Raw genomic sequence first — 24,748 nt, 5'->3', positions numbered from 1 at the left:
CGGCCTGGCCTGGTAACCGCCCTCCCCTGTCCTCTCGGACCTCACGGATCCCGCTGACGGCGAGGGTCATGGGACGGAGCCGCTCGTATTTAAAATGTTCTCTTTTTATTTGTCGTTTAAAAACAAACTTGGAAGAAGCAAAATCCAAAACTTGCCCTTTGCCTCTTGCAACGTAAATTATGTACAGTTCAGAATGATCGCTGATACAAAACATGCCAAGGATAGGGGCGCTGGGGATGGAGGGAGAGAGGGCGCTTTAAAAAGAGGAATCATTTCATCCGCTGTTACGAAGGACCAACCTTGCTGTACAGGATACACACAACACAAAATAAAGTCTTCACGGGATTCACACTTGTCAGCGATTTATTTTTTAAAAAGAGGGGTGGGGGGAGATCCTGGAGGTGAGGGGAGAAGACTGTAAAGGGGAAAAACTGAAAACTGAATATGTGCAAGTGTAAACCAACCCAAAATACAAACACGGGGGAAGGGGGGAGGAGGGAATTCTGATGCAATTATACAGGCGGGGTACTTAAAAAAAAAAAAACCAACAACCAAAATTCCAACCTTGTAGCTTGGGTCTGAGTTAGTTTATATAAAAATTAAAAACTGTATAAGGTTTCTTCACTAAATTCTACAGGACTATCGGATACCTAGCATATGCTTACAAAGCCTGCCCCCTCCCCTTTTCCCAATCCCAGGGCCCAGGCCCCAACCAGAGCCTGACTCACAGGAGCCAATCTCCCTCTCCCTGTAGCCTAGACCTTTTGCTCTTGGAAAAGGAATATCCAATGGCTTTGGGAGCAGCAGCCCAGTCTCCCCACTGTCTGATTTAATTACAGTGGTTTCTGTGAGGGTGGAGGGATGTTACTCTCTTAAACATTTGCAGCTTGAAACAGTTGAGGAAGCAGCTTAAAAAAAAAAAATTCTCCCTACCCCCATCAATCCGAAAACCCCCAATTCAAACAAAACAAAAACAAACCTAAAATCACAACAGCGACCGTGCTCCCCCTCCAGCAGGCCCGCCCATCCACCACCAACCACCAAGCCCATCCCTACACTCCATACATTTGATTCTTGAAAATATTAATTACAAAATGCCCTTTGCCCACAGCCCCTAGGAGAGAACTGCATATAAGCTTCATCTTCATCCCCATGGCTCCCTACCACATAGGGGTCTGGGGGCCTCACCCACCCCAGGAAGAGGTTCAACTGCAGCACAAGCTTGGGCAGAAAGGGGAAGGAAAGGGAGGCTGGGAACCCATCACCCTCTGGCTCCCCCTGGGGCCAGCTCACTTTTGTGCGTTATAACATAGTCCAACTAGACAATAGGGGGTGAGAATCGCCCAGCCTCTATACCCCCACCTTACAGCAGTCACAGCCAGGGGGTGGGGAGGAGGGGGTGAGGAAAAGGGCGGTAGGTTGGGTAATGGAGGGGGCCCCCCCACAAGGGGAGCTCCATGTATCCGCCCCACACCCCCCTACCATTTATAAACTGGTTTTGTAAAAAGAAAATAGATATATTTATATAGAATATATAAAGCACAAAAATTAGTAGTTTTACATTTGCTCTCCCCGGGGGTGGGGGGAGAGGGGAGGATTCTCACCTCCAGCCGGCTCCCCCATGCCCCACAAGACTATGTACAATCCCATGTATAAATAGATAAATACCCCCCACCCTCCCCGCGCTGACACTAAGCTCCCCACCCCCACATCACCACCCCTTCCCACCAGACCAGCAGCAGTTTGGTGACTGAGGGAAAGTGGGAGCTCTGGGCCACACCCTGCCTCACTGGGTATGGGCATGCCACTCAGGGATAGCCCTCACCCAACCACCCACCCACCCCATCCAGGGGCTGGAGGGCAAATGGGCTCATGATGGGGTTGGGAAAACAGGAGGGAGATATCCTGGTCCTAGGTTTAGCACATCCCTCCTGCCCCCATGTCCAGATGGAGAAGGAAGTCCTAGAGCAACTAAGGGCCAGTCATCCCCAATCTTCATCATTAGCCTCAACCCCCATCCCATGCCCAGAATTAAAAACAAAGATGGATTTTTTGTTGTTGTTTTTTCTTCCTCCTCCTACACCCCTTCCACCCACTCAGAAGAGGGCAGTGAGGTGGGGGAGAGGGTTAGGGCAGTAGGGGGCTTGGAGAGGGTCTCACATTTCAAAACAGCAAAAAATCCAACACTTAAATGAGGTAGGTGTGGGTGTGGGGTCTCCTTGCCCGGCTTGCCTGGCTTGCCCTCCTGGGCAGCTGGGCGCCTCTTTCCCATTCATGTTGCATTTGTCAGAGTGGAAAACAAGGAAACAAAACCCATAGAGAGAAACACAGAGGAAAAGAGGGAGACAGAGACAGATTGAGAGGAAAGGGGGTGGGGGTAAGGGTGGGGGCAGGACCCGGCAGGCAGGGCCAGGTGTGGGACCCGGCCTTTGGGATTGTCAAGCTTAGTCAAGTCTCTTTGCAGCCTTGAGTTGGGCCGGAGAGGTCGGTGGGAGCAGCAGGGCTGTGAGGCCCTGCCACACATCCTCCTCCCCCCTCCCTGCTGCCTCCCAGATGCTTCTGGGTAGTTCCCGGCCCATATCCCCCTCAAACCTGAGATGCCCAATGGCTGCTTCTGTCTGGCTCCTGCTGGAGCTGGGGGCAGAGATGCCAGCCTGGGGGCCCGTGGCAGGGAAGAGGGTTGTCCCTGGTGCCCAGGGTGGGCTTGGCCTAGGGCCCTCTGCCCCAGCCTCCTGCTCCAGGGGCTCCGGTCAGCCGGCAGCCCCAGCCCTGGGTCCTGGCTCTGGCCACTACCTCTCTTCCCTCTCATCCCTTTTAGGGAAGAGATTGGGGGTGGAGGGACTCCCCTGCCTGGTAGCCTCAAAGCTTTTTAGTTCATCCATTTCCGACAATTCCAGGCTCCACAGTGGCAGGGGATCTTGTGCTGATCGTCCTCAAAGTCAAACTGATAGTCATAGGTCAGCTGTTAAGAAAAGAGGGCAGAATCAGTACCAACCCTACAGAGAAACTGGGGAGGGCAGAGATGATCTGATCTGAGGGCAGTGGCTTTGGAAGTCGGCTCTGGGGAACGGCAGAGAAGAGAGAGCTGCTTTGTCACTCACTCAGGAGGCTTCCTCTCACCTCCTCTCCTTTGGGGATTCGCCGGCTGGAGATGATGATGATTTTATCCTCTTTGTCAAATGTCACAACTTCCGCCACACAGTTAGGGGCACAGGAATGGTTAATGTACCTAGGCAGTGGGACAGAGTCAGGGATGCCAGGTGATTGAGTTGGGGTGATTTTGGTTCCTTGTTGGCCCATCCCCAGTGTATCACTCTCAGGGACCCCTAAATCCTTCATAATTCCTCTCACCTGGCAGGGCCTCCAGTCAGTGTAGCATCAATCACATGTTCATTGTTTATCCGGAACATGTAGATGCCTCGATTCTACAAAGGCAAAAGTCGCAGAGGGGGCAAGAGTATCAGAGAATGGCCTTGCTGTGGTGGTGGGATGAGATAGCAGACTCAGGCAGTGGGCTTCGTTTCTTATTTTTCCTTTCTCCCATCTTTCACCTCCTCCTCCCACAGCTTTCCACCTGCTCTTCTGACCCCCATTCTGCTCGCTCCTTGGCTGAGTGTGGACCATGCACCATGATGGACCCTCTGTCAGCCCATACCTGCTCCTCATAGATTTTCTCCCGCCGGTTGGCCACCTCGTTGCGAATGATGGTGCCAATGTACTCAATGACCATCGTGTGCTTTTCTAGGTCCTTGGCTGCATAGAGCCCCAGGCCCTGGATGCGGGAGCGAGCCAGATACACGTTGTTCTTCCACTCAGTGCGCAGTCGCCGATACTGAGATGACTTGGAGTGCACAAACTGCTTGCTATACGGGGTGTTAGTCTCGCCTGTGAAGGTGCTCTGATATGCCTTGGACATGCTGGTGCTGTTCAGGGTGTGGGGCCTGGGAGGTGATACAGTGCATGACATGACAGCTCTCCCTCAGACCAAGCACATACCACCTGCCTCCTCCCTGGGATGTGCAACATGCCAGTTAGGGGCATGTGCTGCCTTGGGAATGGAGTGGAGGCATATGGGTCTTGGCTTTGGTGAGGCAATAACTAGCTACGGGGGCCCTTCCAACACCCTGGGTGGCACAGAGAGCTCAGGATGGGGGTGGGGAGTGAAGGGAAGGGAGGCACCAATTCCCCTACACTGAGCCCGCTCTCCCATCTATCTCCCTGTCTTCTACCACCCTCCTGTCAAACCATACTCAAGGCCGTGCTCCTCTGGGAGGAATCACCCAAGCAGCCTGGGCCTGGAATTTAAGCTCACGGTTTGCTCAAATGTCTGAGTCCTACCTCCTGCATACACTGGAAGCCCTGAAAATGGGGGCTGTGTCTACCATATTGGACCGGACTTGAATTAAAACTGGCTCTGAATTCATAGCCGAAAGGTGGTATTCTTTCCTTTCTCCAGACTGTCCCCTTCTCTGGCATAACAATGGGCTCTGTGCAGATGGCTCAGTGCAGGGGAATGACTGCTGCCTGGTAGGATGCCTTTTCACCACCCTAGGGCACCAGCCAAATTCTTCCCCATCCCAGAGCAGTGGTTTTCAAACGTTTTTTACTTTTAGCAGAAATCTTTTTTTTACCCCTTAATAAAATGTTATTGGAGTTCCAATACATAAACTAGATGAAAACAAAACTCTTCTGGTTAAATTCAATTTGAGAAAGGGGGAGTTACACACAGGGAGGGCCAAGTTCTGCCCGCTCAGTTTGTGTGTTCCAGGGCTTTTTGGAACACACGCAGTTTGAAAACCACTGTTATAGAGCATCAAGGACTAGGGTTGACTGGGTTGGACACTCTACAGCAGCCTGAGGAGCAACCGAAGGCTTTCACAAAAGCCCTGCTACTGTGCATTCTGCCTCCCTCTACCCAGGGACCAAGGTCAGGCTACTAAGGTACACAGGAGGAACAGGAAACCACAAGTTAACAGGTAAGGTTCTGGTCCCAGCTGTGACCTTTGTCTAGTCACTTAACCTTTCTGGGCCTCAGTTTTCTGGGGGGTCATACCACCTGCCCTACCTACCTCATAAGGTTGTTGTGAGGATCAAATGAGATAATGGATGTGAAAACGCTTTGAAAAAAAAAGTATAAAGTGCTATACAAATTTAAGGTCTTATTATTTTTCTATTATATTTCTAATTATTTACTTTTGAAACCAACTCAGCCTGGGGAAGGGAAGGTGACCCTAGCACTCATGGGCATCTGAGGTTTGGGAGAATCACAAGCCCCCTGGGAACAAAACAGGAGAAGGAGGTGACTGGGTTCCTTACATAGTTCATAAAATTTTACCAGTGTCTACCCAGAACTTCCCCAACAGCCATTCCCAGGATGCCCAAGATAAGTCTGTCCTAGACCCCAGGTCAACCCAGGACACCTGAGCAGGTTGGGGGGAGGAGGAAAGGGATATTATAGTGATACCTGCATACCCTCTAAAAAGGACACCTAGCTTGAACTCCTAGTCTCTCCAAGGGAACTCTAATCTGTAACCCCAAACCCTCAATTGGCCGAGGGTCCCTACCAACCCCCATACCCACATCCCTTGGCCCCAGCCCCATAAGCTCACCGTTTGTAGTGTGTGAGGATTTTAGGCTCTGATCGGGCACAACCAGTGGGGTTGATCATAAGTGGTAGCTCCATTAAGGGGTGGCGTCCGTAGCGGAATAAATAGTTTTGACAGCTCTCCACTCCAGGCAGCTGTGGGCACAGGTCATGCTCACCTTAGCCTGAGCACTTTTGGGGCAGGACCGAAGTTCTCAGTGCCCACCTGGCCCCCAGCCCCTGGCCCCTTCTTACTGATTCAGCTATGCGCAGCACAGCGTGTACTGTCAACCCAAAGAGCTCCTCGCCTTTCAGATACTCAGGGAAGAGCCGCAGCATGTCGGCCTCTTTTCTCATGGCAGCCACAGGCTCAATGATGCGATTCCACACAGCTAAGAGGCAAGGAAAAAGAGCAACTCTCAGAGGGAACCTCTGCTTAGTGAACCCAGCCCGAACCTTGATCTGGAGCTGTTTCCTGTAGCCTGCCTACCTCCCTGTCACGAGGCTGTGTGGTTCTTCAGGACCCCCTTATGGCATCCCAGTCCCACTCTCCCTCAACAAGCCATACTTCCCACTCCAGAGGGGCATCAGAGTCCCTTGTGACAAAGACACATAAACCCAAGGTCCAGGAGACCCAGCACAAGTCACAGGCCTTGCTGAAAGCCAGAACAGGCATACTTTGGCATTGGGAAGACTTGGGTTCAGGTTCTAATACTGGCAATGGAAGCTTAAGCCAAATACTTAAATCTAACACTCAGTTTCTTTATGCATTACATGAGCACAATAATAGTACTTACCTCAGAGAGTTGTGTGAACAAAATAACCTATCACTTAGCTTAGTTTGTGGCACATAGTACATGTTCACTAAAAGGTAACTACTCTTATTGTCATTTTTATCATTAACACTAAAACTAAGATCAAAAGAATTTTGTCCAGAGAAAAGCAACCAAAGGGAACTCATGGTTAGGATCAGGTTGGGTGAGCCCGATGATAAGGTCTCAGAACTGTATTTTTTTGTTCCACTGAGGATAGGAAAAGGAGCCAGAATGAAGTTAGACAAGCAAAACATCTTCAATTACAAGGGAATTTAAGGTGAGTAAGGGAGGCTAAAACACTTTCTCTGGGGATTTTCAAGAGACCTCTGCCTACCCAAGGTAGAGGGCACAGAGGGTAGAACATCACTCATAAGGATCCTGTAGATCCCTTTTCGACATCGTAAAGGTGATTCCAGGAGAAACTTGCCCAACTCCACATTACCATTTCCAGGGCCCAGTGCTCACCCTGGGGAGAGGCGTCGATGAAGACCAGGTCCTCTAGGCCCTGCTCAATGACTTTAATTATGAACTCCGGCCGGCCGTTGTTCTCACTGATAGAGCAGCGGTAGCAGCAGCGGCGGTTGTTGGTGCGGAGGCTCCAGTAGATGCGTGTGGCCTCATAGCCCACAGGATAAAGGGCAGTGGCACTGTGGAAGTCGGCCATCTGGTGAGGGAGCAGCTGTCCGATGGCATGGAACACGAGGCCCCCCACCCGGAACATGTGCAGCCGCTCTCCCCGCTGAATGATGCTGGCGATTTGCTTCACCTCATCCCGCTCAATGTACACCCGCCGGAAGACAGCAAAAGAGCTCAGCTCTTGCTCACAAGGCCCTTTGATCTTATGCACTGGACACAGCATGGTCTTGTCCTTGAAGAACATGCACTTGGCGCGAATGGCGCAGGCAAAATGGTAGACATTGGGACAACGCATGCGATTGCAGCTGCTGGTGGCACCGGTGCGCTGGCACAAGGAGCACTTGGTTAGCAGTCCCCGGTGGAGGGCCACTTCCACATTCATCAGTGCCCCACCCTGGGTCTCATAGACCTCCGTGGACCACAGAGCACAGTTGAGGTGTACCCACAGGTCCAGGTCCAGGTTCAGCAAGCGGGCAGGCCCATCAGTGGCCCCATCACCCTCCTCATGACAGAAGCAGCAGCGCCGCATGTCTCGAGGCACCTTGTCAGGTCGCAGGGCTGTGCCAAGCTGCTCCATAAACTCTGCCACTTCCCGCTCATCCTCCTGCTGCCCGCTGCCCTTCTGGATGGTCAGCAGCAGCCGCAGCCGCTTCCAGCGCACCCCTTTCCACTTCTTGAGCCGAGGGGGCCGGGAATCATCCCCTTCTTCAGGAGGCCGGGCTCGGGGCTTGGGCCGGGTGGATTCAGGGGATGAGGCCAGGGGCAGAGGTGAGGGGGCTGGTGGCTCAACTGAGGGTTCAGCTGGGAGTTCAACCAGGGGTTCAGCAGGGGGGCTGGCAGGAGAGGGTGCCAAGGGGGATGGGGGTGGGGAGGGTTCTTCAGGAGGTGGGGCCGAGAGCTGTCGAACGTCCAGATTGGAGACATTGTAGGTGTAGCTGTGTTGGGTGGGTGGCTCTGGGACAGGGCTCTCCTATGGGAGGGGGGCACGAGCCCTGTATGGTTAGTGCCAGCTCCTCACTTAACTAGCCCCCTCCCTTTGCCCACCTAGATTCCACTCTCCCAAAAGTCTTCTCTGCTATCTCTGCCCTAGCCAGAGACCCCTCCCGTTTTCTCCCCTAGACCCACCTGTTTCAGGAGGCTCAAGATGTCTAGCTGGCTCTTGAGAGTATAGCCAGGCAACACTGCATCAAATTGCTTCAGCCAGTCAGGGCCAGCTTCTGGGCTCTTGCCTCCCAGACCCTTTTCTTTCCCACCTGCAGGAAGGAGGGGGTCAGAGCCTCCCACCAGGATCATTCCCCTTAGATCCCAAGGTATTTTCCTGTCACACTCACCAGGGCCCTCAGCTTCCCCCTTCTTAGGCTCAATGCCTGCCCGGGCGGGGCTCTCTGGGAACAGCACCTCATAAGAGTTGGGGATCTTCATGCTTAGCAGCTCTGCCACTGCCACCATCACACCATTCAGGTTCTGCCAGAGCAGGGAAGGGGAGGGGAGAGCCATGTCAGCAGGTCGTGTACAGTGAGCACTACTACCAGCTTGGTGGAGACAAGGACACCTAGAACACAACTCCCCAAGTGGCTGGTCAGTCCAGCCCCTGAGTTATCCAGCTCTTTCCATGTACTTGCTTTATGGTGGCCTTTTCCAAAGTGCTGTGGACATTAACGATCGTCACAGAAAAGGGCCTGTGTCAACTAAGTTTAGGAAACGATACACATTATATCCACAACTTGGAAGATCCATAATAATTAGCAAATTAGAGAACCTGAGGAGTCTTGTAGTAAGGACCCCTGTTTTGTTGTTTTAACTGGGATTTCCCATTTTCTTGAACAACAAACCCTGTTAACATTAAAACACTAACAACAAAAACCAGTTTCACCAAATGTAATGAGGACATGCTGTCTTGTAGCATATGTCACATTATATGCACTCTCCTTATTTGATTTGTGTCTTTACCATGGGACTGTGAACCCCCTGAAGACAGGGATCCCTTCATGCTTCATTTACTCTAATCCCACAGCCACTAGTCCAGGCTTTCACACAGCAGATCTTCAGTACATAGCTTTGAAGGACTGAATTTATCCAGATAAGCTCCAGGGACTGCCCTCTGATCAGCACCCCCTAGGCCTCTGAGGCACCCTCCAGGACACACCTTGGCTGCAGCAGCAGAGACCGTTAGCATGACTGACACCTCACTTCCTTTGCCCTTTTCCCAAGCTGTGGCAGGCAGCTTCCCAGGGGCCTCCATGTCCAGAGCCCCATAAGGCTTGGTATCCGGGAATACTAAATGAGAAAGAGGGACCTGTGTAAGTCCCAGCTGCCCCTCTGTCCCAGCTCTGACACCCCAGCCCGGCCTGGCCTATATTCAGGGCAGCCCCTACCTGGAATGCTGGCCCGAGGAATGATAGGGATGACGGGGGAGAGAGCCCGGTCTTCCTGCTCCCACCGGCCTGAGCCCAGCTGAGGGAAACGAGATGCCTCCTCCCCCAGGATGCTCTCAGGGGATGAAGCTGGCACAATGCTGTCAGGAGAATCACTGTCCTCATCACTCTCCATCCTGTGGGCCAACAGACATTTGTTGCTACAATCCTGCAGACCCCTGCCCCCAATTCTAGAGATTAGTAGATATCACAGCCTTACTTAAAATCTACCATTGGCCAAAGGAAAAATGAGACGACCTGTCCCCTACCCCCATTCCTCACCCCCATTTCCAGCCCAACCCCCACCTGACATCCTCAGTCTGATTGTGAGGGGGTGTAGGCAAGGCAGCCAGCAGATCTAGACTCTTCACCTCTGAAGCATCTGAGGGTAGGTAGGGAGAAGAAAAGTCAGTTCAAGGGTGGCTGATGGTGCTTTCTCCACATTTCAGGCCTAACTAGTATAACATCTATCTTAGCTGTCATGACCAATGTCTACCCATTCACCCATCTACCAGTTTGGAACAGAGAAGCTGTATTTGAGCATTTCCAATGTGCCAGACCCTGGGCTTTAGGTACACTCTTTATTTATAATATTTTAACAACTCTATTAGGCAAATATTATATCTATTTTACAGTGAGGAAACTCAGGCTCATACAAGTCAATCAAGTTACTGGGCTAAATGAATGCAGGAACCAGGATTCATATCCAGATTTGACAGTAGTTCCATACCCACTAAGGCTGTCTGTTCATTATAAACAAAAATTTCATTAACACTCTCCCTGTCATCCACCTCCCTCACTGCCTTGGCTCTAGACTCCAGATACCCACCCTTGTCTCCAACAAATCAGTCCTGAAGAGGCCCTTCCTATCTCAGGTACCAGTTGTGTATGCACACAGGGAAACATGCAGCCATCCTATCTCAAACTGTTTAACAGAGCAAGCACACTGACTGGCTTGGACCCGAGCCACCAAATCTTTCTAGAAGAGAGGTCCATTCTGCTCCTCACTTACCCCTCAGTGTCCCTTCAGTGTCTTGGGCAGAGGCGGCATCCTTAGGGTGCTCCCCCAGGTCTTCAGATGGAGTGACACCATTCACCATCTTCTGCTGCACCGATGGGGGTGGGGTGGGGGGCAGCGACGAGGGTGGTGTCGGCGGGTTACTCAGGTTATTCTGGGGGTGGGGTGGGGTGTTGTGTGCAAGATGGCATAGGGAGACTGACATAATCTCCTGGCCCCACACCATTATCAGCAACTTTCCCAAGCCTTCCACTCCCACCTCCACCTCCCCAAGAACCTCATCATCTCCAAAAAGTTTTGTCATTTTCTAACCTTAGTAAGCAGCTGGGAATAGTAGTCAGGGCCAGTGGGCAGCGCCCCACTTCCAAAGGTCCCCCTCAGCTGGCACTGCCCATTGATTGGGCAGCCACTGCCAAAGGGAGCAAAGAGGCTAAAATTGGCAGTGATGGTAGGCTCCGTTAGGGGCAGCAGGGACAGCTCCTAGGAGGGGCAAGATGACAAGGTTGGAAACCTGCAACGCATACATCTCTGCCACTGCACAGCTGGGGGCCAGGGTACCCCCTTATCCTGGGTTGGGACCAGGGGACTGGCTCCTGGGGGTCACCTGTTTTAGCTGTTTCAGCAAGGCCTCGCTGGCCCTGACCCCGTCCTCCTTCCGCAGCTTCTTTCGGGAGCTCACCAACCTGTCGCTTGGCTTCTGTACCCGCTTGGGCTTCGGTGTCAAAGGCTTCCTGGCTGCTGTATCCTAAGCCGGATAAACCCACAATGAAGGCTGCTGAAATCCTTAGAGCCCTCACCTCTTCTGTTTGACCAAGACCTATTCACTCTGCCCCGGGTTCCAGGCCCCACTCTACCTGGAGTACTCACCTCCTTATTGCTGGGGGTACCCTGTAGTTTCTGCTCCAGCCCAGCCAACTTGCTGTCAATGTGCCCGTTGATCTCTGCTCGCAGCCCCTCGGGCCCCCGCCCAGTGCTGAGTTGCACATTCTTTGCCCGTAGAAGCTTCTGCAAGAGCAGATGCCCGGCCTCTGAGCGGGGGCCTGCCAGCAGGAGGTGGTTGCTGGTACCTGGTGCCCCTATTGGCTCCCCATTGGCCTCCCTCTTCACCACCTGGGCTCCCAGGGCACATGGCTCTTCCCGAGGCTCCTGCTTGATGCTGAGATGAGATGGCTCAGGCACTGCTTGCCCATTCACCTGCTCCAGATGACCAGGTACTAGACTGCTCTGCTCCAGCTTCTGGGCTTCTGCTGGGTTGTCTGGGGGATTCCAAGGTCCCAGCCCCTTGCCAAAGAAGGTATCTGCAAGCTGGGCAGCAGCAGGTGAGGCCCTCCCAGGAGGAAGCTCCAAGGGTGGCCCTTGGGGTTTTGGAGTCCCTGGCTGGGTAGGGGGGAGCTGGGCCTCAGAGGGGAGCTGAGAACTAGGGGACGGTAATTGTGAAGAAGGTCTCTTTGGCTCTTGCGGGCTAGATGGTGGAGGTGTGGGATGAACAGGACCAAGGACTGGTCCAGTTGATAAGGCTCCTTGTGGGGCAGGGAGCCTAGATGAGCCCTGAGGTCGAAGCCCTGCCCCTAGCTCCTGGAGGGGGCCTGTCTGGGATCCAGGGAAGCCTCCAATTTGGGGCTGGCGGCCTAGGAGGCCCTGGAGGGGAGAGGGCTGGGTCCCAGGCTCCTGATAGGGTGGGGTCTGGCGTACTGCCTGACTCTGCTGTAGCTGCCGCTGCATGAGGAGTGCCTGTAGCTGCTGCTGCTGCTGAGGACTCAAGTGCCGCAACTGTGGGTTTTTGGCCAAAACTCCTTGGAGCTGTGCTCTCAGCTGACCCACTGTAGGCATGACACCAGCCCCAGGCAGGACCTGCCCAGATTGGGGGACAGATCCTGGTTTGGCAGGCTGTGGCCCTGAATTATTCTGCAAGGGCCGCTCTAGTCCAAGGGGTTGTTGGGAGCCCAGAAGGTTCTGAGTTATGGGCCCAGGCTGCTCCCCTAAGGAAACAGAGGATTGGGCCAGCAGGTGTGGCACAGAAGAGGCCTCTGAAGATGATCCACTGTTTGATTGCCCATGGCTTCCCACACCTGCTGTATGGAGCAAGTTAACTTGCTGCTGCTGTTGTCCTGGGAGCCTCAGAGGTGGCTGCAGAGGCACAGAGTTAGACTGAGGCTGGGCCTGGGGTTGGACAAGCAGGAGCTGTGAGTCCCCAGAAAGTGAGGGCTTTACTTCCCCTGGTTCAGTGGGCACTGCCTCAGGTACAGTCCCTATTGCTACACCTCCCTGATGTGTGGAGGGCCCCTCAGTGGCCTCTGGAGGAAGAGTGGTCTCTACAATGCCTTGTTCCTTGCCCGTTAGGAGGAGGGTTGGGCCCAAAGCTCCGGGGCTAGAAAAGTGTTGCAGAGGCTTGGCTGGCATTCCAGGACCAAGAGTCACCTGCTGCTGCTGTTGCTGAGGAGACAGTAAAGTTCGATTCTGGTTTAAGAGGCCTATCTGTTGCTGCTGCTGCTGCTGCTGTTGTAGCTGTTGTTGCTGCTGTTGTAGCTGCTGCTGCTGTTGTAGTTGTTGCTGCTGCTGTTGCAACTGCTGATGCTGTTGAAGCTGCTGCTGTTGTAGCTGCTGCTGCTGCTGCTGAAGCTGCTGCTGTTGAAGCTGCTGCTGCTGCTGAAGCTGCTGCTGTTGTTGAAGCTGCTGCTGCTGCTGTAGCTGCTGCTGCTGTTGTAGCTGCTGCTGCTGCTGCTGCTGTAGTTGCTGTTGCTGTTGTAGCTGCTGTTGCTGCTGCTGCAGCTGCTGCTGCTGCAAGGAGGCCATTGGCTGAGTGCTAAGCTTGGGCTGCCCGCTATGTGGCATCAGACCCTGCTGAAGATGAGAAAGCCCTGCCATGGATCCCTGCTGTTGGTGTTGCTGCTGCTGCTGCTGCTGCTGGGCTGTGACCAGCCGGTGTCCCATAAGGCCCTGACTCTGTTGTGCCAGCTGAGGTGAACTTGGCACCCGGGACTGGGTCAGAAGCACCTGTCTGTGAGGGCCCTGGGGGCCCAAAGCTCCAGGGTGCTGTTGCTGCTGCTGCAACACTGCCACCTGGGTAGGGCCCAGCATGCCCTGGGGGCCCTGAGGTGGTTGAGGGGACAGCTGCTGGACCAAGAGGCCCTGATGGCTGCTGGAAGGCAGAAGCCCCTGGGGCTTGGGACCCAGAGCCTGGTTCGCTTGTACTCCAGGGCCCTGCTGCTGTTGCTGCTGGATTGCCACCTGTCCTAGGAGGTGCTGCTGCTGCTGCTGTTGCTGCTGTTGTAGTTTCTGGGCAAGCTGCATGCGTTGCTGCTGTAGCTGCAGCTGCCTTTCCTGCAAAAGCCTCGAATCAGGTCCCAGGCCTCGAAGAGCAAGGTTGCCAGGAAAAAATCCCCCTGACGGGCCAGCCAGGGTCCCAGCCCCACCAGAATGTTGCTGTTGTTGCTGGGCCAGGGTCGTGTTAAGGAAGGGACCACCAGGCTGTCCAGGTAGCGCCATGCTCCCCGGGGGCAGGCGAAGTCCAGAAGCTTGCCCACCAGGGGGCCCCTGTGGTGGCTGCAGTGCATGGCCAGGGAGCAGCTGACCAGGGAGCTTGGTGAGTAGCCGAGGACTCTGGGAAGGGCTAAGGGCCAGTACTGCTGAGTGTTGCTGCTGTTGCTGTTGCTGCTGCTGTTGCTGCTGCTGCTGCTTATTCCGATATTCTGCCATGAGACTCGTGTGCTCCTTCTGTTGCTTCCGGACCTAACAGGAGAGTCAGGGATGTCAGCCTCGAGCCTGCCCGCCCATGTCATCCCTTTTCCCAGGTCCTAGTTGCTAAGCTGAAGCCTGCTTTCCCCACCTGCTCCAGCTGTTTCTGGATCTTGCTCTGCTGCTCTGTAACCAGCTTGAGCTTCTCAGCATCAGCCTCTGGGAACTCCCGGCCAGCCTTTTTGGCAGTACGCTGCTTGGCACACAGAGCCTTCCGGGATTTGCGGTGCACACCAATCTGTTCCTCTAGCACCTTCAGCTGCATCTGTAGGAGCTGTTGGGTATGAAACAGCCACTCCTCATACTGCCGCTGGTCAGCCTCATCTGGAAAAGAAAGCTGGTGTCAGGACCTGCAAAATGGTGATCTCAATACCTCTTCCTCCACATTCCCCAAGCCACTTTCTTGTAGGCTCCTTCCCATCTCCATACTCACTGATCACTCCCTGGGCAAAAGTGGGTGGATTGGGACGAGCCTGGGATGGGTCACCAGCATTCCTCTCCTGCAATGAGAGACACTGTTAAAGGGTCTTTATTCCATACCAGTCCCTAAGAAAGGTGACCTGATGGAATGAGACACAAGTTCCTGTTCCCACCTGACCACTTACCTGGCCACTCCCAGTTGCCACGTGGTTCTGCAGATCACTGCCAGTCCCCCCTGAGAGCCTCTGGGCTAGCAAGGACACTTGCTGCCTAGAGTTCATCAAAGCAAAGAGGATGTGTTAGAAAGTTGAAAGGCAAAGAGATGGAACAAGTAGGGAAGATCAGGAAGGAAAGGGGAAGGACTGGGAAAGGAAAGGTCCAACACCCACCCAAGTCTTACCTGTTCATACCAGGTGCCACTCCAATGCTGCCCTGAGCCATCACCTTCTTGATGCCTTTCAAAGCTACCATCTTGGCCTTTGCAATGGGATCAATGATATCTTCTGCAGCAAATTTGTCCAGGTCTGGTGAGGGTAGAACCAAGGAGGTTGGCATTTGGGTCAATACTCCATTCTATGTCTGCTATTCCTTCCAACACCTTGACCTCCACACCAAGCCAAGCAAAACAATGGCATGGCATGATGGAAAGACCAGTGGACTAGGGGCCAGGCAGCCTGGGTGGCTCAGCTTTATTATTCATAGAACACATGGCCCTGTTTTTATTTACATAGTGCTTGGAAAAGGTACTCAATAAATACTTGTTAAATAAACATATCAATGTTATTTCACCTCTCTAAGCCTCAGTTTACTCCTCTGTTTGGTAGAAATCATGACTCCCACTGCTCAGCCCACCTCATGGAGCTACTGAGAGGATCACATATGACAAGAATATGAGTATAGTTGACCCTTGAACAAACATAACATGGGTTTGAAGTGCAGGGCTCTAATTAATGCCGATTTTTTTCATTAAATACTGTAAATGTATTTTCCTTATGATTTTCTCAATAACATTTTCTTTTCTCTAGCTTAGTTCATTGTAAGAGTACAATATATACTACATAAAACATACAAAATATGTGTTAATCAACTATTTATGTTATCGATAACGCTTCTGGTCAACAGTAAGCTATTAGTGGTTAAGTTTTTTTCAGGAATCAAAAATCACAAGCAGATTTGACTATATGGAGTTCAGCATCCCTAAGCCCATGCTGTTCAAGGGTTAACCATACATTCTATGACCTAGAAAGCATTCTTCAAAAGTAGTGTTCTTAGAGCAACTACTGCAGCCCAAGAACCCAAGATGCAGGCCCTGTGGCAAAGCCCTAGATGCCAGAGATGTCGTGGGTCCAACATCAACCACCTACAGCCCACTCGCCCGCCTGCTCAGGATGCTGGGTAGAAAGGAAAAATAAGAAACCACCAAAAACTTCAATCTTCCTAAAATCATGCACATTGTATATTTCTCCACCACTCAGAAAACTTAACTGACTCCCCACTTTTTACTTACTTATTATTACTTTTTTTGTTAATCCTTGTATATTTTTTTCACTCCCTTTTAGAGAGTGGAAGGAAGGGAGGTGTGTGTGGGGAGAGTAATATTGATGCGAGAGACACACTGACTGGTTGCCTCCACATGTGCACTGACCTGGAGTGGGGAGAGAACCTGCAACCAAGGTATGTGCCCTTGACTGGGAATCGAAAACACGACCCTTCAGTGAGCAGGCCAATGCTCTAACCACTGAATGACATTGGCCAGGGTGACTCCCCACTTTTTAAAGGACTAACCAAATTTCCTCCCCTGGTCTTCTGAGGCAGTAACACAGTTAAGAGAATTAGAGGGCCAGGGTTTAAACTCTAGCTCTGTTAGTTGTGTGATCTTAGGCAAGTTGCTTAACCTCCATGCCTCAGTTTCCTTTCCTATAAACAGTACCTGTTTAATGAGTTTGTTGTGATGATTAGATAACGAATACAAAACACTCAGCACAATGATTGCAAATAGTAATACTCAATAAATGCTATTACAATTTGAGGCCTCCTTCAATCTGGCCCCCTTCTTACCTCTGCAGAATTATGTAGTACACACTCACTTCCCTCTACACAAAGTCTACTCCAGCCTAACCACTCACTCAGTTTCCAAATACCCTCCATTGGCTTTCCTGCCAATATGGTTCCTGTTGTTCCAGGGTTGACTGTACTCAAGGCTTTTCACCTACCTAGAGTGCTTTCTCTTGCACCACTTCTCCCCAAGTACTAATCTTCCGGTCTCACTACAGCTAGAAAGCCTTTACTAATCAGGCTTCATGTATTCATCCCATTTATCCACTCAAACATCTGAACACCTGCTATAGGCCAGGCACTGTTCCTCCCTTCTTAAAAGCTACAGTGCTTCTTGGGCAAGTGGCTTAACATCCATGCCTGTTTCCTTTGTGCCCCATCTCCCTTAACTAAGAATTACCTTAGGTCTGCAGCCTCAGTGCCCATTTGTTGGTGACAGTGATCAACTCTGAGTAACTAAACCAATGCCCCCAGCTGAAGTTACCTGTATCCGGGAAGAAGCTGTTAGCCAGCTGCTGCTGCATCGCCAGCTGCTGGGGTTTCATGCACATGGAGGGTGGCATGGTACTCATGGGCTTCTGTGCCAGCACTGGCTGTGGGCTCTGCTGGGGCACCAAGCCTGCCTGCCCCCCATGCTGCCCACTTAGCATATGCCCTTGGTTGGACACCATGGCCATGGATGGGGCCAGGCGCTGCTGAAGGGCATGAGCTGGTGGCTGGGTGGGCATCAGTGGTTGGGTCAAGCCTGGCTGTCGAGAACCTCCAAGTCCCAGGGCAAGCTGTTGTTGGGGCCCAGCCAAACTGGAAGAGCTATCATGTGGCAAAGACATGGCCTGGGCAGGGCCTGCTGTGGACAATATAGAATGCTGCTGTTGCTGCTGCTGCTGGGCAGGCTGCAGCTGTGCTGTAAGCTGCTGCTTCTTCTGCAGCTCCTTCTTTTCGTGCTCCAACAGGTCTTCAATAAGCAGGGGTAATTCACTGGCTACCAGTGAGCTCTCCATCTTGTCCAGCTCATCCCCAGTTGCTGTATGTCCACCAGGCAAGGTCAGGGCTCCACTCTCTAACTCAAACTTTTCCAGCAGGGAGGACCCTCCTGGGCCACTCAGTGGGTTAGGGGTCAGCAGGTGAGTTGGTGGTCCTCCTGTGGCTCCAAAGGAGCCCTTTTCAGCTGAGTGTCCACTGCTGGAAAAGGGTCCTGTGCCCATCCGTGTGTCCCGGCTGCCCATCACACTCTGTCCTGGCTTCAGCCCCAGGCCTAGGGAAGTAGTGGCAGATGCTGGCTCTACCTTGGGGGTGGTGATGGCGAACTGGCAAGGGGAAGGGTGGCGCCCACCCTCCTCTACCTTGGGCTTCACCTCAGGGAGCACTGGTGCCAGACGAGGCTCAGCAGCATCAGCAGCAGGAGGAGGGCGCTCCTCAGGGCCCAGGGGTCCTGGCTCCACCCCCCGCAACAGAGCCTCCCGCTCAGCCTTTTCATTGGCTGACTCCACCAGCCTCAGGTGCTCATTAAAGATGTCCTTCTTGTCCCCAGTGTCCAACTCGGGGTCAGTATAGGCCAATAGGTCAAACTCATCCCCATTGAGCAGGTCATCCAGGTGGGGATCGTTGGTCTCCAGGTTTTCCAGGGTGCCCAGCTCATCATCTCCCTTGGCCACATCCACACCCAGGCCCAAGTGAGCAAGTTCCTCATCATCCTCTAGGGCCTTGTGGGCATCAAAGTCATCATCTAGCTCAGGGTCCTCACAGGGTAACTTCCCAGCCTCCAAGGCCAGGGGAGGGGGTCGGCCAAGCTCAGTGTTCGAGGAGGGCCGACTGACCAGCTCTAAGCCAGTGGGTAGCGTAGGACCCTTGGTGTGGGGCGCTGGATGGAGGCTGTTGTTCAGTTCAGGGGCCAGTGGGGCTGAGGGTTTCTGCGGGGGAAGGCCTGACACTGCTAGACCACGAAGCCCTTCAGGAGCCAGTCGGTGGGAGTCTTCACTTACAGGGTAAAAACGGGGTCTCTGAGGAGGACCCTGACCAGGAAATGGAGCCCCCCCAGGTCCTAGTCCTTTCTGTACATTGTGCCGCAACTCAATAAACTGGGCAGGACCAGCTGGACCAGGCACTGGCTCACCAGGACCAGGCAGGCGGGTGGGAAGTCCCGCCAAGGGTGAACCTAGGGCTTGGCGGCTAAGTTCAGGCCCAGGAGTTGATGGAAAGCGAGTAGACATGGCAAGTCTCATGGAGTTTGCTGATGTTGCTTGATGCTGCTGCTGCCACAGGTGTTGCTGCTGCTGCTGCTGTAAGGGCAGGGATCCAGGATAGGGTGCTCGCTGATAAAAGGCTTGGGAGCCTCCTACCAGTTGCCTGGAAGAATATGCAGTAGTCAGTGAGATGACATCAAGATGAAGAGGAACTAGAACATGGGCCTAGGGCAGTAGGGAAGGGTAGAGTTAATGTGGCAAGGGGGAGAAGAGTGATACTGGAGAAGGATTAGACAGACAGGTAAATCAGAAGCAATACACAAAGGTAGTAAAGTCTGTTCCCTTGATTTACCCCCAGGGAACCCCCTGGAGACTCACCGGCTATTTACATCCATAGAGGAAGGGGTGGCTGGTGGAGGTGGCCGGGAGAGTCGGTCATCACTTGGGAAAGCCCCTGGCCCTAGGATGGGGCCACCCAGCTTGCTTGAGGGTAGCCCCACAAGGCTGCTCTTATCCTAGGAGAGATAGCGGTAGATGAAAGTGGGGCCACCTTCAGTATCCTGGGCCCACACCTTGCCACCCTACCTACCTGGGTCCCAGTGAAGGGGGTCTGGCCTCGACTCAGCTGCTCAAAGGCAGGGCTGCTGGGCTCAGCACCCCAGCTGCCTGGGGGCCCCACTGCTCCTGCAGCTGCTGCAGCTGTTTCCTTCTCCTGCCGTAGGGTGTTGCGCTGGATCTGTTGCCGAATCAGCAGCTCTCGCAGTCGCTGGCGCTGTGCAGAGAACAGACAAGAGGGGTAAATCTGTCCTATTCTAATCACAGGGCTGGCAAAGGAATAGTGGAGGTATGGGGGACTTAGCTCCGTGATGTCAATTCACCTGCCGTTGCTTCTCCAGCTCTGTCTGGCTGAGGCTAGAGATGCCTGGGTCCTGGGTACCTGGAAGTTCAGGTGCGGCCAAAGAGCCAGCAATTCCAGCCCCTGGGTCTTCTCGCTTATCAACTGGAGAGGTGATGCCAGCCCGCTGTGAGGCTCCATGGGGCGGGTAGGGGAGGGATCCATCGGGTGCAGGTGGTGGTAGGACTGACGGGGGGCGTAGCGGGGACAGCCCATAGCCCTCTCCTGTGGATCCACTGCTGGGTCCCAGAGGGCTTCCCGATGGGTGGAAGTTTCCTGTGGCTACTGAGTAGTTTGTGCTTTGAGGCTTGCCCAAATTAGGGCCAGGCCCAAAATGGCTGTTGATCCCGTGGGGTGGAGGGAGACCAGGCTGAGGGACAGGTGGCTTTAGGGAAGAAGACTCCCCTACTGCCTGAGGGAAAGTGAACCGCATGGGAGAGGGGGTGCCCACAAATGCACCCGTCCCAGGGGATCGGGCGAAATTGGGGGGCTGCCCACTTGGGACCTTGGCATGGAGCTCACCAGCCGGCCCTGAGGGCAGGGCTGCTGGGAAGCCCCCAGCCCCCAGTGGAGTGTGGGCTAGAGGCCCAGACTTAAAGGCAACTTCAGGGGGCTGGGGTCGGGGTGGCTTATGCAATGGGGCAAATGGGTCACGGGACTGAGGGCGAGAGGGTGGGCGGGAATAAGGGTCAGGAGACTGGAAGCGAGGGGTCACAGGGGATGGGCAGAAAGCCTCAGCAGACAGAGGACGGGGTGTCAATGGGGACTGGGAGCTGGACTGGGACTGGGGACTGGCAGGCACTCGGGAGAAAGGGTCAGAGGGCAGTGATCGAGGAGGCAGGGCACAGCAGCTCTCAGGGGGTGGGGGTTGGGGTCGAGGGGTCAATGGGGGCTGAGCATAAGGGTCAGGGTAGGGACCAGGACGAAAGATATCTGAGTGGCTGGGGGAAGAAGGGGCCAAAGCCTGGGCAGGGGATGGCTCCTGGGGCCTTAGGCCCAAGCCCGGGCTCTGGGGCTCTACCTGAGATGCCCGAGGGGTCAGGGGAGCTTTGAAGACATCAGGTGCCTTTAGCTCCAAGCTGCCCAGGTGGGGGCCTGAGGAGGGTGAGTCAACAAAGCCCTGGTTTGGGGGCCCATAGCTAGGAGAAGATGCCCCAAGCTCTTCCTTCTTCACCTCCAGAGCTTTCCGAGACTCCCCAAAAGGCGGCGGTGAGAGCAGGGGCTCAGAAGCCTTGCCACCCCCTACCCCTGGGCTCTCAGGCACAGCCAGGTTCTCCAGTGAGGGGCAGCGGGGTTTGAGGAAGGGGTCAGGTGTGGAGGGCTGGTGTCGGGGGGTGCCAGGCGGGGTAGTGTGGAATTCCCCTGGCTGGCCAGTCCCAGGACGAGATGAGGTGCCCAATGTTGGGGGCTGCACAGGGGCACCAGTTGGACTAGGATAGGGAGGATAGGTAGATGGTGCCGTGGGGAAACGGGGCTCCAGAGCGTAGGCAGGGGCCAGTCCAAAGGGGTCCTGCGAAGGCACTTGGGCGGGCACCTGGGGTGGGAGCTTGAGGAAGAGCTCACCGGGCGAGTCGGGGCCGGGCACTGTGCCCGCCGGCGGCTTCAGGAACCCATCCGCAGAGGTAGACAAGCCGGCGGGAGTAGTGGGGCTGCCAATGAAAATGGTGGGGGCCGCAGCGGGGGGCGGACTGCCCAGTGCCCCTGGCTGGGGGGGAATGCGGAGATGTAGGGCCGGTCGGTCAGTCTTACGGGCCATGTCGCCCACCTTGGTCTGCTTGTTGATCTGGCTCTCAGCCTGCTACGGAGGAGACCAGGCACAGAGCAGTCAGGCTGCTGTGGACAGGCCCTATATCCCTCCACCCTCACAGAGGCCACCTGCTACAGGACTTCAATGGCACAGCCTGGTGGGGCCCCCGCTCACCTTTTGCACCTTGTTGATGCGGTGAGCCGCCCGGTTATCTTTGGCCTTTTGCTGAAGGATAGAGGACAAAGCCTTAGGCCTAGGGCTCAGTCTCATGCCCAGCCCCCATCCCTCATGTCACTCACATTCCCTACCCAAAAGCTGATCCCTTCTGGCCCAGTTGCCTTAGGAGTGGGGAAGGGAAAGAACTGAAGTGAATTTTCCAAAACCAGCCCCCGCCCTCAGTTCCCATGCTGACCCAGGCTTCCTTCTGTCTCACCAGGTAGGGGGCTTTGTCAGTGGCTGGAACTTTTCTCCAGAGCTTCATGATTTGCTTGCAACGGCTAGACCAGTCTGGAGGGCAGAGGGATTGCATTAGGAGACTTGGCAGGTGACCCTTGCACCTGCCATGTTACCAGGTTTTCTCCCTTGCCCTCATCCCACAGGTACCTGGATAATCTTGCTTGAGATTGGGGAAGTTAATGTTGGCATACAGCACAGGTGAGATAGTGGAGAGTTGGCCCAACTCCTCATCCTTCTCCCAGCGCTGAAGACTCCGCTGGTTATAGGAGAGCCCGTCGCCCTCACCCTCCGTGGTGGGGGTAGTGGGGGTGGAGGGCGTAGTGCCCCCTGAGCCTGTCCAGGGGCTATCTGGTTCACCTGGTTCCGGGCTAAAGAAGCCCCCGCGCTCCCTGGGCGCAGGGGCAGAGAGTCACAGGGGGAAGGGATGCCACACCCCACCCCAGACAAACTGCCCAGAGGCCCCAGGCCAATACCCTGCCCCAACATAGGAGAGCCACTAACAAGGAGGTGGAGAGGAGAAGGAAGTATTTCTATGCAGCACCCAGGAGTCTAAGGTTCCCTCCCTTGGCATGGGTCCAATTGGAGGGAAGGGACAACAGAGATGCCTCACAAAGATTAAGCATAGACACCAACCTAGAATCCAAGAATGGGGACTGGCAAAGGCCCGGGTAGGAGTCCATTGGGCTGCTGGAGGGGAGACTTCCCAAGGGGAGTCCACCTACAAGAGGCACAGGATCAGAGAAAGGGAGCAAGTGGCGCATCCTGGGGGCAAGACTGGCCATACCTGCCCACCAGTCTTTAAACCACCCATATCACCTTGCAGAAAGGGCCTCTGCAGTGGTGTACGGCTGCCATCTAGGCCAGGGGTTCCACAACCCAGATGCTGCTCTCGTTCGGAACCCAGAACATCCTTGAAGAGCTGCTGCAGGTCCTTGGACTCCATCTTGGGCAGTTCTGTGAGGGATTGATGGAGGATGATGCTAAGGCAGACTGGGGAGCTGAGGGGACACCACACGTCTACAAAAAGTCATGGCTGGGGAAGATGCCCAGGACTTCCCACTATACAGATGAGCGTCTCACAAGCAGGACCTTCTCCTCCCACAGAGGACCCTTATACCACAAGAGAGTGGGTCATATCCTCACCTTCTGTAGGAATCCTGTCTAAGTCAGAGCTAAGCATCCCTTCTCCTGGGGTTCCTGGCTTCTCAGGGTCACTGGGCACTGGGGAAGCCTTTACACCCCCATCCTCAGGTCCTGCAATGGCCAGGAGAAACCCATTAGCCAAGGTCAGTATGGAGGCACCACACTGAACCACAGAAGACATGAAACATTTCCCAGTCTCCAACCCTGACGATGCTCATGGGCAGAACAGGTTGACAGAGGCAAAACCAGCTAAGACAAAGTCCTCCCAGCAGCACTCACCTGGTGTATCAGCCTTGCCCTCAGGGCCACGGGATTCTTCATCTGCAGCCTCTGCACCATCATCTCCTATAAGCAACAGTCACCACTCCAATCAGAGATACCGCACATCTGACATCCAGAACAGGTCTCTAGCGCCACTGGCCAGGGCCCTTGGCCTAACCCTCAATTCCTGGAGACCAGACCATTTCCCACCAAGTCCCCTTCCCAGTTCCTAAGCACAGAGGAAAGCTGGATCTCTTCAGACCACCTCACTCCCACACTACTGACCTTTCTGTAAGGTGGGGAGCTCTTTCCTATCTGAGCCTCCATCTCCCTTGCCTTTTGGGGTTCCTAGTGCAAAGCTTGGCCGGCCCACCCCAACTGCAAAAAGGGCCTTCCGGCTCAGGTCCAGCAGCTCCTTCCCAAAGAAGGCCTCCTGTGGGAGGAGGCAGGGAAAAATAGGTTTCTTCATGTTCTGCAGGGCAGACACCCCCTCACCCTTCAGAGCCTAAGGCCCACCTGCAGGTAAGCAGGAAACATGTCCTCTAGTTTGCTCTTCTTGCGCCCTCTTCGCTGCTGCTTCTTCTTCTCATCCGCATCAGCTAAACTCTGGTCCACAGAGCCCTCTGCAGGCAGGTCGGCAGGCATCACTTGGGGTAGAATGGGAGGTGTCAGCTTCTCTAGGGAGACTGAACATGCTGCTTCCAACTTGGCCTGAAGATGCTTTCTGCCTGCTCTCTCCCCCATCACCAACTGGAACCACCACCCTTTCAGCCTTTGAGTGAGCTCTCCCCCCGGGCCTCCCTGGCAGTGCCCTATAGGTTCTGTGATCCCCACCTTCTCCCAGGCCCCACTGGAGCCCTCACCCGTCTCACCCTCGTCAGGCTGCCCATCCCCACTCAACACCTCCGCCTGTGCAGCAGGCCCCTTTTTCACACGAGTGTGGGATTTCCGCTGTCGCACCATGAAACCACCGATGCCTATGAGGAGGCAGAGCTGAGGCTGAGAAGCCGCTGGGGACCAGGTGAGCCGTGTCTCCCCACCCCATTCCCCATTCCAGGGCCTCACCAGGCCGATAGGGTTTGCGTTTGCGTTTTTTGCTCTCCTCAGTCTCCTCCTTGCCAGGCTCTACATCAGGGCTGCCGGGGCCCTCCAGTTTAATTTCACACTCCATGTGCTCCACACCACCTGCGTATTCGGACAGAGGAGGTGGAGGCAGAGCAGGGGCATGGGCCCTTTTAACTTTGTCATCCTGCCACCCAAAAACAGAATGCTGAGTGCCTTGCCAGAGCCATTTGGACAAGAACAACAGTGGCTTGAGGGTGACCAGGAGTAGCAATGCTCTTCCACCCTACATCCAACTTTCACAGGCATGCTCCCACTACTCTG

General features: G+C 54.3%; 1 protein-coding gene across 6 annotated transcripts in view; it reads right to left on the bottom strand.

Annotated features, from left to right (window-relative positions):
• Position 1: 1 nt before the first annotated feature.
• The window catches only part of KMT2D (lysine methyltransferase 2D), a 40,916-nt gene continuing 16,169 nt past the window's right edge, over positions 2-24,748 (bottom strand). For 2 of the 6 annotated variants that reach the window (XM_081127037.1, XM_081127038.1), the window contains exons 21-56: positions 24,428-24,547; positions 24,226-24,339; positions 23,879-24,009; positions 23,648-23,795; positions 23,381-23,446; positions 23,102-23,212; positions 22,775-22,912; positions 22,592-22,676; positions 22,106-22,347; positions 21,936-22,009; positions 21,677-21,727; positions 19,739-21,553; positions 19,450-19,632; positions 19,239-19,375; positions 17,162-19,023; positions 15,023-15,146; positions 14,808-14,892; positions 14,636-14,702; positions 14,294-14,526; positions 11,335-14,196; positions 11,072-11,212; positions 10,780-10,947; positions 10,462-10,621; positions 9,756-9,831; positions 9,411-9,586; positions 9,182-9,312; positions 8,367-8,499; positions 8,161-8,288; positions 6,865-8,005; positions 5,840-5,976; positions 5,610-5,740; positions 5,070-5,117; positions 3,656-3,941; positions 3,352-3,425; positions 3,121-3,229; positions 2-2,962 (exon numbers count right to left, since the gene is read on the bottom strand). In XM_081127037.1, coding sequence (XP_080983163.1) covers positions 2,870-2,962; positions 3,121-3,229; positions 3,352-3,425; positions 3,656-3,941; positions 5,070-5,117; positions 5,610-5,740; positions 5,840-5,976; positions 6,865-8,005; positions 8,161-8,288; positions 8,367-8,499; positions 9,182-9,312; positions 9,411-9,586; positions 9,756-9,831; positions 10,462-10,621; positions 10,780-10,947; positions 11,072-11,212; positions 11,335-14,196; positions 14,294-14,526; positions 14,636-14,702; positions 14,808-14,892; positions 15,023-15,146; positions 17,162-19,023; positions 19,239-19,375; positions 19,450-19,632; positions 19,739-21,553; positions 21,677-21,727; positions 21,936-22,009; positions 22,106-22,347; positions 22,592-22,676; positions 22,775-22,912; positions 23,102-23,212; positions 23,381-23,446; positions 23,648-23,795; positions 23,879-24,009; positions 24,226-24,339; positions 24,428-24,547 — 11,780 coding nt within the window. In that variant the 3' untranslated portion in view covers positions 2-2,869. The remainder of the gene's footprint in view (positions 2,963-3,120; positions 3,230-3,351; positions 3,426-3,655; positions 3,942-5,069; positions 5,118-5,609; positions 5,741-5,839; positions 5,977-6,864; positions 8,006-8,160; positions 8,289-8,366; positions 8,500-9,181; positions 9,313-9,410; positions 9,587-9,755; positions 9,832-10,461; positions 10,622-10,779; positions 10,948-11,071; positions 11,213-11,334; positions 14,197-14,293; positions 14,527-14,635; positions 14,703-14,807; positions 14,893-15,022; positions 15,147-17,161; positions 19,024-19,238; positions 19,376-19,449; positions 19,633-19,738; positions 21,554-21,676; positions 21,728-21,935; positions 22,010-22,105; positions 22,348-22,591; positions 22,677-22,774; positions 22,913-23,101; positions 23,213-23,380; positions 23,447-23,647; positions 23,796-23,878; positions 24,010-24,225; positions 24,340-24,427; positions 24,548-24,748) is intronic. The other 4 variants (XM_081127042.1, XM_081127040.1, XM_081127039.1 and 1 more) reach the window with 4 other exon arrangements.

The sequence above is a fragment of the Miniopterus schreibersii genome (assembly GCF_964146895.1).
Source record: "Miniopterus schreibersii genome assembly, chromosome: 2".
NCBI lineage: Eukaryota > Metazoa > Chordata > Mammalia > Chiroptera > Miniopteridae > Miniopterus > Miniopterus schreibersii.
Note: the sequence above shows the minus strand (reverse complement) of the source record. Positions and strands in the feature narration are given on the sequence as shown.